The sequence below is a fragment of the Monodon monoceros genome, unplaced genomic scaffold (assembly GCF_005190385.1).
Source record: "Monodon monoceros isolate NGI ecotype Baffin Bay Population unplaced genomic scaffold, NGI_Narwhal_1 Super_Scaffold_9, whole genome shotgun sequence".
Classification (NCBI taxonomy): Eukaryota; Metazoa; Chordata; class Mammalia; order Artiodactyla; family Monodontidae; genus Monodon; species Monodon monoceros.
In genome coordinates, this window is record NW_021703786.1 from 18,195,266 (window position 1) to 18,212,863 (window position 17,598).

A 17,598-nucleotide genomic window follows, 5' to 3' on the forward strand; every position below is an offset into this window, starting at 1 on the left:
ATATTCTTGCCTCCTTTATCAAAAATAAGGTGACCAGGGCTTCCCTGGTGGCGCAGTGGTTGAGAGTCCGCCTGCCGATGCAGGGGACACGAGTTTGTGCCCCGGTCCGGGAAGATCCCACATGCCGCGGAGCGGCTGGGCCCGTGAGCCATGGCCGCTGAACCTGCGCGTCCGGAGCCTGTGCTCCACAACGGGAGAGGCCGCAACAGTGAGAGGCCCGCGTACCGCAAAAAAAAAAAAATAATAAGGTGACCATATGTACTGTTTGTTTTGTTTCATTTTGTTTCTTCTGCTGAAGCCAGTTTGAGGTGAGTTTATGACACTTGCAATAAAGTCTTATAATTCATTCAACAAATGTTTATTGACATAGAGTTCTATGGAAGCCCTGAGAAGGGAATGATCAGTTTGGCTTGGGTGGAGCTGGGGAAGATGTTGGTTTACGCAGGGACGTGGAAAGAGGGAGGCCATTCCAGAGAGCGGTAACAACCTGAGCCAAGGCCCACGGGCCTCACGGTGTGTGGTCCATTTCCTTCTTTTCTTTTTCTTTTTTTTTGCCTGTGCCACGCGGCTTATGGGATCTTAGTTCCCCAACCAGGGATTGAACCTAGGCCCTTGGAAGTGAAAGTGTGGAGTCCTAACCACTGGAGGGCCAGGGAAGTCCCTGTGGTCCGTTTCTGACCAGCAGACTCCTAAAGAGTATATTGAAGAACAAACAGTAAGGCAGGGACCAAACTCTCAAGGGATCCTGTGAGCCATGCCAAGGAGTTTAACCCTTTGGTCAAAGGAGGACATTTAAACTGTAAAGTATGTTTTCATTTTAAAAAATCTATATAAATATCTATGTCTATATTTATATCTGTATCTACCTCTATCTCCATCTCTAACTAGCAGTAATGTGGGGAATGGATTGGAAAGAGAATCTAAAGTCATTTCAAATACTCCACGTGAGAGCAAATGAGGTCTGGACCAGTCCAAGATTGGCTGCAGCTGTCTTCTCCTGACCCCAATGGAAAGTTACCTCTTAGGGATAAGGACTTTGGAGGCACCATTTAGAGACCTGATAACTCAATCTGAGGCTGCAGAGGAACTTCCTTAGATCCCAGGTGTGACCTAAGAACGCTGCCTGCCATTATCAGTAAACAAAGGATGTTGCAGCCATCAAACCACCATATTACAACTGCTCCAACAGTGAGCCCTGAGGGAACTCAGGATAGAAACAAAGAACGCCCGCCATCCTGCAGTCAACTGCTGCAGCCACCCCCAATGGTGCACCCTGAGGAGACTCAGGATGAGAAAACACAGGATACTGACCCCAATAGCTGAGGTGCATATCAAAGGAATGATTTTAATGAGCCCAGATTTTGCATCTTCCCATAGGCAAAACAGCTCTAATTTCATTAACTTGAGATGCCTGGATTTCTTTAATTAATAATAATCTTTTGATGTTCCAACTACCTGGCCTTTTTGCAAAACTCCTATATGTCTTGGCTCTCCCTCTCGCCTCTTCGGAACAGTCTCTCAGTGTTATCTGAGATGCTGTGTCCCAGGCTTGAAGCCCTCAGTATGTCTGCCGAATAAAACACAACTCAACTTTTAGGTTGTGCTTTTTTCTTTTTTTTTTTTTTTTGGTCAACACAGGTAACATTTGATGGGATCCTTTGAGAGAAAATACCACTAGTTTATTGTCTGATTCTAACCCATGGAAATAGTGTTAATGATGGATGGGCAAGTTCATGACCGGTTGGTAAAAAAGATGCTTCGTGGGAGTGCGACCTTGTAACGTTCATCGGTGGGCAGCTATTTCTTTAAAGCCTCCTAACTCCCTTCAGTCGCAAGAGAAGAAAAGGAATAATTTCTGATGTGGGGAGAGTGTCTGGGGCTGCGGCCCCACGCTGTGACATAGAACTGCGTAGGGAAGTTACAGCAAAGTAACTTGGCTGGTATTGAAAGTGTGGTGGACCAGTGAGGGGGGTAGCTTGTAGAAACAAAGCGGGAGGGGCCAGGAGCCTTGTTGCTGTGGTTAATAGAAGTAAACAACGGCTTGCTATCCCAGGGCCCTTCCTCGTTTCCCTCAGGCTTATCTCTCCGCTGCTGGGGTGCTGACGTCATTCCCTACTTCTCACAGCTGCACCTCTACATCCCAGAGGAAGGAGGATCCTTAGTGGGTTTCTCCTGGCTTTCCTGGCTCCCAGGCTCTGAATTTTCGGCCTCAATTTTCATTTCTTTAATTAATTTTTATCAGAGTATAGTATAGTATAATTTCATTTCTTTTTTTAAATTAATTTTTATCAGAGTATAGCTGCTTTACGATGTTGTGTTAGTGGTCATGTTTTTTGGAGGAAAGCCGACTCTTTCTGGGGGATTTAGAACTCGAGACTGCTGTGCTTGTTGCTGGGGGCGGAGGCAGGGGAGTCCAAAGGAAACGTATGGCCCCTGAGGAAGGACTCAGCTTGTTTGAGGTAGCAGCAGGAGGCGGGGATACAGCCCCAGAAATGACATTGTTTTTATTAGGGACACCACTCCCCCAGGTGATTCTGATGCTGGCAGAACCCACATGATGAGTTGTGTCCATTGCTCTAGGAAATCCATAACTTGCGGGCAGGTAGGGCAGGCTGCTCATGGGGAAGACAGGCCGTACAGACAATGAAAGAGGTGCCCAGGGACTTCTCGGGTGGTCCAGTGGTAAAGAATCCGCCTTACAATGCAGGCGACGCAGCTTTGATCGCTGCTCAGGGAATTAAGATCCCACATATCGCAGGGCAACTAAGCCCGCACGCCACAACTACTGAGCCCACGCGCCCTGGAGCCTACACGCTACAACTAGAGAAGACAAAAAACCCGCACGCCACAACTAGAGAGAAGCCCACGCACCACAACAACGAGCCCGTGCGCCACAACGAAAAAGATCCTGCATGCCTCGACAAAGATCCTGTGTGCCGCAACTAAGACCCAACACAGCCAAAAATAAATAAATAAATAATAAAATAAATCTTAAAAAAAAAAAAATGTGGTGCCCATTCCAGGGCTGTGGGGAGAATTAAATATGCTGTGTGGTTATGACTGGCATCTATACCATGCACTGGAATCCCTTCTCTATGACATTCAGGCCTCTGAGTCAGGGCCTCTGACTCTTCCTCTCCCCTAGACTGCCTCCTCTAGGTCTGATTTGGCAGCGTGAATCTGGGGGAAGCTCAGGCTGAGTAGAGTTAACTGGGTGGGTCTGGAGGACTAAAGCTCTGACAGCGAGAAGCAGATCTAGACAGTACAAGATTACACAGTTAAACAGACTAGAGCCAGGCTGCCTGACTTAGAATCCCAGCTTCACAACTTACCAGCTGCGTGGCCTTAGACCAGTCACTGTGTGTGTGTGTGTTTTTCCATTTCTAAATGGGAATGATAACAATACCCCACCCCCACTCCCCACCCAGGTAAGTGAGGCCCGTTTAAACCCAAGGTCCTCTCTCTCACTCTTTCCCTCCCTGGTTCCCTCCTGTCCTCCTGGAACGCATCCTATGTGACTGCCTTCGGAGAATACAATCCAACACAGATCCTTTTAGAAAAGCAGGTTTATTGGTCGGGCTGCTCACCAGGACACAGCAACACGAGAGGCTCCCCAGAGCCCACAGGAAACGGTATCTGCCCACAACTCAGGCCCCTTCAGCCCATCAGCACCAAGGGACCTCGTCCCACAATCCCCATCCTCCCTCAGCCAATGTGTCTCCAACCATCCAGAAGAAAGAAGGGAACCAACAGGAAAAAAAAAAAGCGCAAAGCTTTGTATTGTAAAAAAGATGTGTCCCCAGGCTCCCTCCCTCCACCCCTTAAAAACAATTCGCTGCAATTCTATAATGCAGAGCAGAGAAGATAAAGCACAGGAGGTAGGGGGCGAAAGAGGGAGCCTTCAGCCCTCCTCTTCCGGCTGTGACTTGGGGGTGAGGGGGGGTCTGTCCTTGCTTCTGACAAGCCACCGTTACTGGGGAGGAACAGGGGGACTAAAGTGTCCTGAGGAGAACCTGATCAGAAATCAGGCTTTTGGACTGGAAGCATCACCCCTCTCAACCCAAAGAGTCAGGAGAGGAACCCACAAGGCCAAGGAAGTCTTGGCAAGTTCTGCAGCTTTATTATAACTAGCTCTAGGGAAGGATCTTAAGAAACTGCCAGGAGTGGGCCAAGTCTGGGCTGCTCTACACACAGGAATTCTATACTCTCCTCCCCTCCCCTCCAGCTCTCAGCTTGGTGGCCTGGCCTTTAGCACCTAGTTCTTTTCCCCGTCCGTCTCCCTCCTAACTACCAGCTCTCTGCAGCCTGGTGCTGCCCTCTTCTGGGACCCTAATTTTCTGGGCTTTGAGAAATGGGCTGTCCCTGGAGCATCATGCCCAGTGGAGGCATGGGGTGGGGCTTACCTCTCTCTTCTTTGGATCGCGGATTTCTCACATTGCCCTCCCTTCTTATCCTGAAAACGGTCCTGCTGTCCTCGGAGAACCCCAGTAAGATGGGATTCTTGTGTTGTGTTTCTCACGCTGCTAATGGACATTCTCTTTTCACCCATTTCCACCTTCTACTATTTCCTGTTCTCTTTCAAAGCCATAGCCATGTGCTCCTGGGTGCAGATGCGTAAACAGTAAGTGCCCCCCGCCCCCGCTCCCCAAGGGCTCTGCCTGGCTCCATCCTTCCTTATTGGCACCTTTTGCAGATACAGCCTGTGCTAGACCCTCATCCAAGGTCACGGCTCACTCTGCCCTCTCTCCCCCGACACTGCCCCAGATGCTCCCCAAAGCTGCTTTCACATCCTTCCAGTATGGGGTCTCCCATGTGAGCAAGGGGCCTCTTCAAGATTCACTCTTCCCTTTCACGGTAATTTTGGCTTTGAAGCCGCCAGGGATCAGGATGAGAAAGAAGAGCTCAGTGAGCAGGAATGACAGCAGCTGGGTGTGAGTGTTACGGAGAAGTGCGGGGAAGGCAGCTTGCCCAAGGGGGGCCCAATCATGGAAACGACAGCAAGTTCCTCTAGAATCCCCGACTTAGATCCCCAGGACGTGCATCACCGCCCTCTGCATTTCCACCCAGCATATGCCTAAACTGGGGCTGTCCATGGGGCAGGCTGCCTCCCCCTCCCGTCTTAACAGCCGTAAGACTCGGAGGGGTGCTACTTGAGGGGAGGTGTTCTCAATTTAGAAATATCCCAGCCCGTTTGGGGCAGAGAGAGAATGCGAAAGAGAAAGTTCGGAGAGAGAAAGGAATCGGGGCGGGGGCGGGGAGAGGCGGGGCGGCGCGGCCTCCCGGGCACAGCCCCGCGCCCCGCTCAGTCGCTGTCGCTCTTGTCCACCAGCACGGCGTCCGACTCCTCGGTGATCTCCAGCAGCGTGTGCACGTCGGGGCTGCTCCCGCGCAGCAGGTCGGCCGCCTCGCCGCGCTCCGCGCCGCCCTCCTCTTCGTCGGCGCCTACCTCCACCATCTCGGTGGCCTTCAGCACCTCTACCTCGCCCTCGCGGATCTTCTTGACATGGAAGGTAAATGGCGGCACCCTGTAGACCGCCGTCTTGGAGCGCGCGTAGACCACGTGATCGGGCGTGAAGGACTTCCGCAGCTTGTCTCGCGAGGTCTTAAGCTTCTCCCGCCGTTCGGCGGGGACGAGGCGCGTGCCCAGCTTGTTCATGCGCTTCTCCAGAGTGTGCCGCGTCTTCTCCAGGTTCTCCTTGGTCTTGAGGCGGGTCCTCTCCAGGTTCTCGCGGGTGCGCACCTTGGTCTTCTCCATCTTCTCCTTGGAGAAGGCCTTCTTGAAGTCGTCCACGCGCCGCAGGCCGCTGCGCTTGATGCGCTCGGCGCGCGACTCCTCGATGACCTCCTCCACCTCCACCGCCTCGTCCGACGACAGCTCGAGCACCGCCGCGTCGTCCTCGGGCCGCTCGCCCTCGGCCAGCTCGTCGCCTTCCTTCTCGGGCAGCGCCTCTGACTCTTTCAGCGACTTGCCGATGCTCACTTTGGCCGGCAGTTTCACTTCATCCTAAAGGGAGATCAGAGCGAACAGATGAGGGGGCAGAGCCGGAGAACTGGGCTGGGACTTGGGGGGGACGCCGGGCGAACCCGGGGCTGGGCGGTGGCACCCGTGATCCTGCGGAGTGCGTGGTACCCGTGAAATCGGCCTGGACTTGCTCGCCGTTGTATCCCCAGCGCCTGGCACAGAGCTGGCACTTCGTGGGCGCTCAAGAAATATGTATTGAATGAATAGTAACTATACAGACAGGGCGAGGAGGGAACCGAGCTTCGCATCGGAGTCTGGCCTATGTTTTCGCACTTCAGTTAAGTATCTCTGCGGCCCTCCAACCGTCTCCTTGAGCCCTGCGACTACCCATTTTAAACCAGTCCTTACCCTTTGCGTCCCAGGGACCACAACTTAACTTTGGAAATGGGCAGAGCGCCCTCTGGTGCACTGAGCCCCACACTGCCCAAGCCAGGCCCAAAACCAAAGGGCAGAGTCGGTTTAGGTTGAGGGGTGCAGGTAGGGGGACGACCTCACAGTCAATCTCAGGCGGCCCCCAAGTAGGGTAACTTGAAGGCAAGTTTACCATAAAGGGAGTGCGTTTCCCAGACTTCGTATCATTTCAGAAGAACCAGTATTAGGGAAGCAGAGCTGTGGCCCTATCTCCCTCCCCCGCCTCATACTGTTTGGCTCCACCAGTGGACATTCTCCACCCTCATGTAGAAATTGAGGAAAGAGGAGGAAGCTGGCTGGGAGCCAAGGACATGTTTTCTTCCCAACCTGGACGTTTCTTCTGGTTCTGACGTCCCTGCCTTGGAATGGAAGGGAGAGATTGCTTTTCCATTCTTGCTCTTTCCCCCCTAACAGGAGCTCAAGGGACCAGGAGTAGGAGGACAAGAGATCCTGGAGCTCAGAGCCAGTTCTTCCCTCTTCCCCTGGGAACACCTAGCACCAGCACTGTTTTCCATTCCGGGAAGATTTTCCAAGATCCTGACTCTGGACCAACATTTCAGAATCTCAGGATCACCTCTAACCAGAAGGTAGGGGAGATTGAGCACAGACAGGAAAAGGGGACATAACCCAGAATGTAAACAGGCTCTCCTCTTTGGCCCAGACTCTCTTTAGGGACTTCCTACAAAGGAATGATAGGCAGTACTTTTTCTAAAGGGTTTTCTAAAGATTGTTTCGCACAATTGTAAGAAAACCCCATCTGAGAAAAATGGGGCAACACGAGCTGACCCGTCCCATGAACACACACACACACACACACACGCACATACACGTATACATTTACTGCTTGGTATCTCTGTACCACCTGCTACAGAAATTCCTTCCCCAGCCCCCAACCTCTTTCCTCTTCCCTCCCATCCACATCCCCACAGAGTTTCCTGGTTTACATTGAAAACTAGGAACACCTCCTCCCAACTTCCTTCCCTCCCTGTCAATATTATTAGCAGGGACAAAGAGGGAATGCTGGCTCCACCTCTTCTCCCAAACTGGGCACCGGCTCTGCTGGGCACCAAGCCACCTCAACCTCTCGTTACTCAACTACATCTCCCAGCAGGCAAGGTGACCAGGGCTCAGGGCATGCTGGGACTTGTAGTCTCCACCTGCCACAGCTGACTGGGTACTATCATGGGCATCCTGTGGCAGTCCGTCCATCCTCTGTTTCTTATCACTCATGGAGGCATTGAAGGGGTGTTTTCCTTGCTCTGAGTGTAGGAGGGTCCCAATCTCTCTTAGCAGTCCCTCTGATTCCCAGTTGTACCCTTTGGGTCTCCCTTTTGCAATCACTTCTCCCTGCCTGCTACCCGAGCGCTCTCTCTTACACACCATGTTAGGACTCTCTATCATCTAAACTCCCGGCTACTTCTTCATCCATCTCCACCCAGAATTTACCGGCAGCCCTAGTATCAAAAAATGTCAGCTCTGATCTCTCCTTCACAGCCTCCTAGTCTAAAAACCCAACCACGCTCCCCGACGTTTGAAGGAGAATGCCTCCTTTCACTAAGCTCAGACTATGTGGATGAATTAAGGGAAGGATTAAGCTTGATGGGTGGGAAGTAGTCAGGAAACAGTCCCTGCTGCTGGAAAACAGATCCTCATTGTCTCCCTGCCCCACACCAGCACCCCTGATTCTCCCCTCTGCTCCACTCCAACCCATAAAGGCTGAGCTGGCTGGTTTTCCTGGCCTCTGGCTTCCTGGATAAAGGTCTTTGCCAGCTGAGTTTGAACGTGAACAAGGCTGGGGAGAGAGTTCCAGAATTCTTGTAACCAATCGTGTCTTCCTAGTGCCTGATGAAAGGTCTCAAATACAACATCAGGGAGCAATCTCAGTGAGGGGAGGTTTATTCCTGGATCTGGGGTTGTCTCCTCCCAGTCCAGAAAGGTACTTGGAAGCCATTCATTGTAGGCTTCCTCCAGAGTGATGGCTTACACCAGAGGAGCTGCCTTCTTGGTGGAAGTTCAGGGGATAGGGGAAGAAACTGTTTGACCTAAGTCCCGGATAATAGCCAGTGGATTGGCGCTGGAGAGGATATACCACCATGACTTTAGCTTTTTGCCTCCATTAATGGATTTTGTCTTTTCTCCCCGTTTCCAAGCCAGGTTTTCCCTATGACTCACAGCTTTGGAGTGCTGTCTTGGGCCCACCCAGTTGGCCTGTTGCTACAACAACCAGCAACACAATCCCAAAACACCTCCCCCAACCCTGGGCACAGAGGCTGGGCACCCCTGTGCCACCCCTACTTCCCTGGCAGAGCTCCTAAGCTAAAGGAGGGGCCTCAGGGTGGCAAGGAGAGAGAGCTCTGTTTGTTCTGTTTCTACATTTTTATTAAACAAAACCACCAGTCCCAACAGGCTTGGTTTCCAGAGTTACCTTTAATGACCAGGTCTGAACAAAAGCATGCACAGCTTCCCCTGCCCCCCACCAAGCACACACAGCTCCCCAACCCAGGAAAGCGCCAGTCCAGGATGAATTTTAGAGGAGCCCCAGGATGGCTTCCAGCCCCTTCCTCTCCACTCCCTAACCCCGCTATATGAACTTAAGATTCTCTGACTTGGGAAGATTTTTATATTATTATAATTTAATTGAGCACCTACTATTTGCCTGGTCCTTGGCCAGGCACTTCACATTTGTCAGGGAGAAGGGACAGGTGTCATACGGCTCTGGGTAGAGCCTCTCTTGACTTAGTTCTGTACCCAACCACTGCCTGTGAATGGCCAGAGAAGACATTGCAGAGGTCATTCAGAGACCCAGGATCTGGATCTGCTCAGAGACCATGTTAGAGGAGGGTGCAGATGGGGAGAGGTGAAAGAGAGGGCAGTCTTAAAAACTCAGGACCTCCACTTTAGGTTGCCAGGACAAGGGGGTGAAAGACACTAAAGGTAGAAGGGTCCTTCTTTTCTGCTATAGCATGATTCTCAACAGGGGGCATGTTGCCCCCAAGTGGGTGGAAATTGGTTCTTGCGGGGGAGGGCACAAATCTTAGATATTGCAATAGTTTGTGGGGCTCCAAAGAGTCCTGATATATAGTATATCTGTAGTGTTAAAATTTCATGGGAAATAGATAAGTAATGAGAACCTGTTGTATAAAATAAATAAAGTAAAATAAAATTCAAATAAAAAAATTTCATGGGGGAGAGGACAATTAGGGGAAAAAATGTCTAAAAGGACTCCTTAGGAGAATGATATTAAACAAACAAACAAAAAGGTTGAGAAACACTGTGCCATAGGGAGGCCAGAGCCAATGAAAATGTACCCCCTTCTGGCCTCCTGAGTTGGCAGCTTTTGGGTGCCCCACCCAAGGCAGGATCTGGCAAACATAAGGGATCTCTTTGCAAAACACTTTCTAAAAAAAACTGGAAAAAAGTAAGTGTCAGTGTTTTCCCGAACTGTAGAGAGCGGGTAGAGAGGGCACAGAACAGACCCCAGGCCTGGGCTTCATGAGGGCCCTCTCCGAAGAGGCTTTGAGCCAAACTGGTCTGTCCCTGAGGAGGAGGCAGAGGGGGAGGGGAGGGGAGGGGGAATCAGAAGTGTGGGCAGTTGCAGGCTATCTCATGCAGGCAGCCGTGGGTGCAGCTCAGGTGTGGTGTCTGGAGCATCTACTGTTAAGACAGAAACCAAGACTTAGGGGATGGCCCTTCCCATCACCTCCCACCCCATTGCCTGAACTCCCCATAATGAGAGAGTGTTATCACAATACCCATCACCCAGTCACAAGGGGCAGTGGCTTGGAAGAGACCAGCCACCCTGGACTGGCCACTGCTAAGCAGTGAGCTGGGGGTGGACTGGGTGTGTGACACCCCATGCCCACGGCCCCATGTGACCCAGGAGACCCTAAGTACCCCCACCGGCTGTTGGCTCCTCTGGGGTGGGCAGAGGCCCAGGCTCTGGGTAATAGGGCAGGGTCCTAGGTGTCTGGTCAAAGGGTGGGAGCTCAGGCACTGTCTCAGGCTTCAGGTCAAAAGGCTCAGTCTCAGGCAGAAGGTCAAAAGGCACGATCTTGGATGTGGCCAGGTCTGAGGGTACATTCAGCTTCTTCTTGGGCTAAGATGAGGAAAAGGGGTTTAAGTGGCGCTTGGGATGGGTGTGGACGGAGTTGGGGGAAGGAAGCCTTGGTTGGCATGCAGAGTTGGGGCTGGTGAGTAGAGGGGAGGGGAGCACACAAGGATTAGGATGGAAAGACACCACAGTTTGAATGCTTCAACAAGAGGGCCCCAGGGCCGAAAGGGGAGGGACAAACCCAGGCTCATGAATTAATAACCACAGTTTAATCAGAACCACCTCCTCCCCAGTCCCATCCTTGGCCTCCTACCTTCTACCCCGACCCTGCTGTGGTCGTGGGATGATGCTGTTGGAGGTTGCAGTGATGGGGGAAAGAAGCTGCTGGGGGCGGGGAAGGAGTTTTCTAAGAGGCCACTTGTTAGACTCCAACTGGGGAGTCTCCAAGGAGTAAAAGAGAAGGCAAACAACTTCACTGTCTTGAGTCAGATGCTGCTGATCCCAGTTATTCCCCAGGGCAGGGTGGGCACCGGTGCCGCCTCGGATAAGGAGAGGGAGAGGCATGGAAGAGGGACATCCTGGCTATTTCCCTTTGGCCACATCCCCACCTCCTGCCTCCCTTGCCACCCATCCCCCCACCCACTTATAGGCCATCAGACACCCAGATGCACAGAGAAATCAGGATCAAAAACAAAGCTATTGGGGAATTCCCTGGCGGTCCAGTGATTAGGGCTCTGCACTTCCATTGCAGGGGGCATGGTTTCGATCCCTGGTTGGGGAATTAAGATCCTGCATGCTGCGCGGTACGGCCAAAAAAAACCCCCCAAAACCAAGCTGTTTTTACAACCAGTGGGCCTATGTCCTGAGGCACCCAGCAGCAGCTCCCAACTCTCCCTCCTGAGTGGCTGAGCTGCCACTCTTGCTTTGGACAATCAGAAGTCAGGGGAGAGGGATATTTAGGGGCACTACCAGACTCCAGCGACAACAGTGTTGAGTAAGGCGTGCAGCCACAAATACCCAAAGAAGCAGGTGCCCACCTTCCCCGTAGGATACAGGGAGAAGGGGTGAGTGGCAGGGAGGCTGAGGAGAAAGGAGCCAATGTGGTCCTCTCTTAGCCAGGGGACACCCCTGCTGGCCAGGGAGCTCCACTCCTTATACCCAGCACCCCTCTCCTCCACTGCCATTGGTGACCACACATTGCCTCTGCTTCAGCACTATGAGGCTGAGCAGAATGACCACCAACCTTAGCCACTCAGCTCACACTGCGCGTGCGCGCACATGCGCACGCACACACACACGGCAGCCCCAGTGCCAGGACTGTGCAACTATCTCCCTCAGAGAATGAAGGAGCCAGAACTAGCTTAGGGCTAGCCTCCTCCCTGATTTCTTCTGCACAGCCCGGGAACAGAAGGGGGAGGCCGGGAGCAGAAAGTGTAGCAGAAGAAGGGGTACACCTGGGCTCTTGCCCCAGCTTTGACCCCCAATCACTTGAATGACAGTAGGCAAGTGACTTCCCCTCTCTGGGCCTCAGCTTCCTCCACTACAGAATAAAAGAGCTGAAGTTGATTATCTCCAAGGCATCTTCCAGCTCAAAAAGTCTACAGTGACAGAATGATGAAATATTCACCATGGTATGGTTCAAAATAATAGAACAAACCACCACTCATCTCTGCAGTTGGTTGCCTAGCAACAATATTCCCTTTCCCTATCAGTTGCGCACTCTGTGCCATCTCCTCCCTTTTTGATTTTGACCTTTACGATAGTCAGACTTTATTTGCTTTAAAAAAAATAAAAATCAGGGCTTCCCTGGTGGCGCAGTGGTTGAGAGTCCGCCTGCCGATGCAGGGGACACAGGTTCGTGCCCCGGTCCGGGAGGATCCCACATGCTGCGGAGCGGCTGGGCCCGTGAGCCATGGCCGCTAAGCCTGCGCGGCCGGAGCCTGTGCTCCGCAATGGGAGAGGCCACAACAGCAAGAGGCCCGCGTACCGCAAAAACAAAACAAAAAAAATCAGAGGGAAGAATATGATTTCCTTTGGTCTTAGGAATACGTCTAAGAATATGCTCCCATGCTCCCTGCTTTGGATCCAGTGACCAGGAAAAACAACCCAAAGCTAGCTCTTTGGAGGAAGGGTATGGTAAACACTCTCTCCACTAGGCCACCGGGGTAGGGGGTGAGAGGGACCAGAGCCCCAAGTTGGGAAGAATTTTGGACAAAAGTGTGGGGTTCTTCTGGAACCAGATAGCCCTGATTTGCTTTGAGTCCAGGAAGGAGCTATAGGTTGGGTTAGGATTTGAGGAGGAGAAGCCAGCAGGCCCTCATTCCAGTCCTGGTATCCTCCCCTTTAATGCCCATGAGCCACCTAAGCCCTTAAATGCTTCCTGGTCCTGTCCTCAAGCACTTGGAGCAGGTCTGATGGGTCCACGGGTAGGACCCATGCCTCATCAAAACTGCCTCATCAAAACTACTTCAGAAAATGTTTAGCCTCCCTTTCTGGATTCTAGAAGAACTCTAACAATATCCAAATTAGCCGTCGTCTGGGAGAATTGGCTTCTTAATGACCACAGCTCCTCCTATTGCATGGTGCCCACAGTCGGCCTGATCTTCCCAGCGGTTCTCAGTCCACTACCCCTAGCTACTAGTAGAATTCACTTCTCTCGTTCACTAGCTGTTGCCTAATGAGGTGTCACCTGACGGGATGGGATGCCAACTGCTAGTTTTTGTTTGGGAGACAGGAAGGGAAATGCCAAAGAAGGACAGTAATGACTCAGAAGTGGGTTCAAGGTGAGGGCCCTGATACCCTGTGATGGGAAGGGCTGAATTTCGTGTGTGTCTGTGTGTGTCTGTGTCTGTGTAGGGAGGTGTCAGATGCAAACATAACCCGTGAAATCATTATGTCTAGCAGTTCCCTGAATCTGGGTGGGGTCACACAAGGGATTCCCTCCTTTATCCCCCAGGAAGAAGGTGTGGGAGGCCAGATGGCTTGATCCCACAGCTGAGGCCTTCCCACCCTTTCATGCTCCCTCCACCTCAACCCCCCTTGCCACATCACCACCTCCCACGTCTGCAGTGGGGAATACCGTACCACTTCCCCTGCTCCCACGCTGGAAAACTCACGTCATCCCAGGAGGCCTTTTTCCAAATCTCTGCCTGGCCACCCAAACATCCTACCCCCTCAGCCTGAGTTTATCGTAAATGTTGCTGCCCCCAATCTTCCCTATTAGGTCTGCCAAGGCTCAGAGCTATTTTTACCTCATTCTCTTCCCAGGCCTGCAGATCTCAGGGAGGAGCAGCCTCCAACTTCCTCCAGAAGCTGAGTACCCCACCCCCTCGCCCCCAACCTGGAACATCTGCTCTGCAACTCAGGGAAGATTCCCTGTTGCTGGAATCTTTTCCTTACCTCTGAGCTCCTCTGTGGGTCGGGACCACTTTAGGTATTAGTTATTTCTCCTGTGGTTTGGGGGCTCAGGGTCCCCAGCTTGAGCTATTCCTTCTCCCTCAACTCTCTGTCCCCCACTGGCCTTGATGCAGTCAAAGCCACCCTGTGATTAGACCCCCTCCCCACGGCAGATACACAATATACAGACACACAATCCGTGCCAACTGCCCAGAGGCAGTAACAGAGACACGCCATTGGCCTCTGCACAGAAGTCTCTCTCCATACCTGTCCTCTCAGAATCTCCATCTTTGACGTAAGGAGGTTTACCTCCAGGCTGAGAATTTTCCCAGGTTCTGCGGTCTGGGACATTTCAAGTGAGAAGGGTCACCCATCCAAGCCCTACATGGCTCCTCTCTACCACACCAGGCTCTGGAGAAAAGACAGAGCTGGCTTGCTGCCCCACACCCCTGCCCTGTTCTCCTTGCTTTGATGTACCCCAGCACTAGGCAGTTCTCTTTAAAAGTCACACCACACACACACACACACACACACACACACACACACACACACACCATCCTACTTCCTCGGAGCAGTTAAATTAAGTAGAAACAATTCTGGGCAAATATTTTCTATCAGATAGTGCTATAAGGGGGAAGCAAACCGCTTAAAGGCCAAGTACCTCTCAGGAGGAGTCCCTGGGCGCTGGTGGGTTGGGGGAGCGCCACTTCAGCCTCTGTCCCACCACCACCTCCTCAGATAAGTGTCAGCTCACGTATGTCTACTGCCCCCAAACTTGTCCCAGTCTGCATTTCTCTTAGCTCCACCACACTGACCAAGCCAAGGACCTCACCACATCCCTGATGGTCACTCAGAACCCAGTGTACCAGGGCCTCTGGGCAGTCAGTGAAACCACAGCTTCCTGACAGAAGTCCTCTCCCTGGGGGGATGTGGGAAATGTGGCCTTCTTTTCTTTCCATTCCCTTCGGTAGGGGCAGGAAGGGGAAGAGGGGACATAGACTAACCCTTCCACCCCCACGATCTCACCTCCTTGGGTGGGAACATCAACCAGGCCCGCGGGGAGCAGAGAGGAGGCAAGGCTGGGCACATTTCCCACGCCATCAAAGATCACGGAGCGCTCGGCTCAGACCCACCCCTAATGGGATTGGAGAGGCAGAGTGGAGAGGACCAGCAATGCTGAGATTCCCAGGTTTACATGGGGTTAGGATACCAAAACTCCATTTTCATCCAGGCGGGAGGAATGGGGAGAGGTGTAAAGGAAGCAACAAGCTGTCTGGGCGGAGCCTGGGGCGCGCCCCCTCCCGCCGCCTGTCCTCCAGCTCCTCTGCCGCCCCCGCAGGCATGCGGGGTGACTCACCGCGCCCAGATCGCGGGGCCCCGGGTGTGGGGAGCTGTCCCCTCCCCTCCACCAGACCCTCTAGCACTCCTCAGGCCGCGGGCCACCCTCCCGCCGGCTGCTTGCAACAGACTGAGCGTACATGCACGCCGCGGGCTAGGGTGTCCACAAGGGCCGAAAGTGCCGCGAGGCGGGAGCAGATCGCAGCGAGGGGGCGGCGTGGGCGGCCTAGGCTGATGCGGGGTCCGCGGGGGCGTGCTGGCAGTCGCGTCCCTCGCCTGGCGCAGCCCCCGCGGTGCGTGCCTGAGCCCTGAATCACCCGCTATATCGGGCGGGCAGCGCCGGAGGCCCCAAACACGGGCCGCGCCGCCAGTGTCCGTTTACAGGGGGCCCCAACGGCCGCCAGGCACCGCGGCTCTCCCCAAAACTTCCTCCAAGTAGGAAGACTTTTGACAGAGCCATGTCGGGAGCGATCTGCGAGGGGCAGTGTCCCCGAGTCCAGCCCCCTAACTCGGTTCCGCTACGCGTTTGACACCAGAGGCAGGGGCTGGGTGAGGGAGCGCAGGATGCAGAGCGCGCCCCTCTGTGCGCTCCAGGAGCCCGCCGCCCATCCCACTCCACCCCAGGAACGCTCGCTGGAAGGAGGGCGGGTCCCCCGAGCCGGGCCAGGCTGGCGGGAGAGCCGCGCCTCGGGTAGGTCCCCCCCACCCCAAGCCCCGGGCGGGGGACGGCGGGCCTCTGGGCGGGGTCCGCCCGCCAGCTCACCTGGTAGATCATGACTTTAAAGTTGCGGCGCCGCAGCAGCTCGGCCTCGTTGACCTCCAGCTTCTTGATCTGGCCGGCCTGGCGTTCCAGGCTGCCGCGCACGGTCTTCACGTTGACGCTGACCTTGCGCACCTTCTCTAGCAACTTGCTTACGGTGTTGCTGGTGGTAGCGTGTGCCTTGCCCAGCTTGCTTAACTCCCCCTGTATGCTCTGCACGGCGCCCTCCATCTCTGCCTGCCGCTCCTCCAGCTGGGCTTGGGTCAGCTGGATCTGGTCGACGGCGCCAATGATTTTGTCCAGAAGGCTCAGTACCATCACGCCGTTCACCTGGTCGGATTTGATCAGCTCCTCAGAGCCGGCCCCCGACGGCTCCTCCGCCGCCGGAGCCCCCATGGTGGAGGATCCCTGGTCCCCGGCGTCGGGGTACCCGGGAAGCGGCTGCTCGATGATGTGGAGCTGGGTGTCCTCCATGGCTGCCCGGAGCCGTGCGGGGCCGGCCGGGTGGAGCTGGAGCTGAAGCGGGAGACCCGGAGAAGAGGAAGAGCGGGAGGGGGCAGAGCGAGAGAGAGCGGATAGCGGAGGAAATTCGAGCCACGTCCGTGCGCACCGGGATGGCGGCCAGAACTGTGGGGCGGGGATCGGTGAGTTGCCCGGCTCCCAGGCCAAATCCCGGAGTCTCGTCCCCCATTGGCTGGCTCGGCCCCAGAAAGGGAGGGACCGGGGCAGAAGGGGAGACCGATGCTAGGGAAGGGGGGGCGACCCAGGGGGACCCAAGAGCCGAGCGCCCCACCCTTCCCAGGATGGTTGGAATAGTTGGAGCGGGAGACTAGGGCCTCCGCTGGTAGCGGAGGCGGCGGGAGCGGGACTGGGGCGGAGGAATGTGAGCTGCGGTAGGAAAACAGGTCCTAGAGTGTTGCTCTACTTTTCCCTCTCGCTCTTTTCGCTCACCGGCTAACCCACCTCCCCCTTTTTAAGTTCTAGATTAGGTCGTCAGGTGGGACAGGATATCCTGAAGTTACGTGCAAAATATTGTAGTATTTGCCTGTGTCCAGTTTTTGAGAGGGAAAGGATCCATGGCTTCCACAGTCTTTTCAAAGGGGCCTCTAGCTACCCACCCCACGAAGTTACCCACCACTGTTCTAAAAGGTTGGGGGTCGTTTGCGGAAGGGAAGGGAGAACTTAAGTTAGAGTCACAGCGGTGGTAAGCGTAACCAAGCTCCTCTAGGCTCCTCTTAGAATTATTCTAACAGAGGAAGATTAAGGTGGGCAATAAAGTAAAAACTAAAGCTTTTTACTCACTAAAAATCACCTTTCCCTGTGTTTCTGCCTGCCCCAGAGACCTGGCTGACACTCACCTCAGAGAGCAGGATTGGGAGTCATCCATCTCTCTGGAGCCCAGAGACTCGCGCTCAGCAATCTGAGATATCAAACGCCATCTGCTCACTTGACGGACCAGAAACGGAGGGCAAGTGACTTACCAGGAGGTTACCAGCAGGTTAGCGTTGGCTTGGCACTCAAACCAGGTGTCAGGACTCCTCTCTTGCACTTTCCACCTTAGCAGGCTGTATCTTTCACTGGGTCAGGGAGGAGCAGACGCTCACCCGAATGTGCCACCAG

At 53.9% G+C, this 17,598-nt stretch overlaps 1 protein-coding gene across 1 annotated transcript; it reads right to left on the bottom strand.

The window, feature by feature from the left end:
- Positions 1–3,548: 3,548 nt before the first annotated feature.
- Positions 3,549–16,885, bottom strand: CAVIN1 (caveolae associated protein 1). The gene is made up of 2 exons (XM_029212594.1): positions 15,982–16,885; positions 3,549–6,004 (listed from the first exon to the last, which is right to left on the bottom strand). The coding sequence occupies exons 1-2, from the start codon at positions 16,450–16,452 to the stop codon at positions 5,303–5,305; spliced, it is 1,173 nt and encodes a 390-aa protein (XP_029068427.1). The 5' UTR covers positions 16,453–16,885; the 3' UTR covers positions 3,549–5,302.
- Positions 16,886–17,598: the final 713 nt, after the last annotated feature.

Bases quoted from the DNA above. Each gene is read 5' to 3' on its own strand.
- CAVIN1 (XM_029212594.1), bottom strand. From the start codon at position 16,452: ATGGAGGACACCCAGCTCCACATCATCGAGCAGCCGCTTCCCGGGTAC. The intron at 6,005-15,981 runs GTGAGCTGGCGG...ATCTCCCTTTAG, and splicing joins TTAAAGTCATGATCTACCAG to GATGAAGTGAAACTGCCGGC.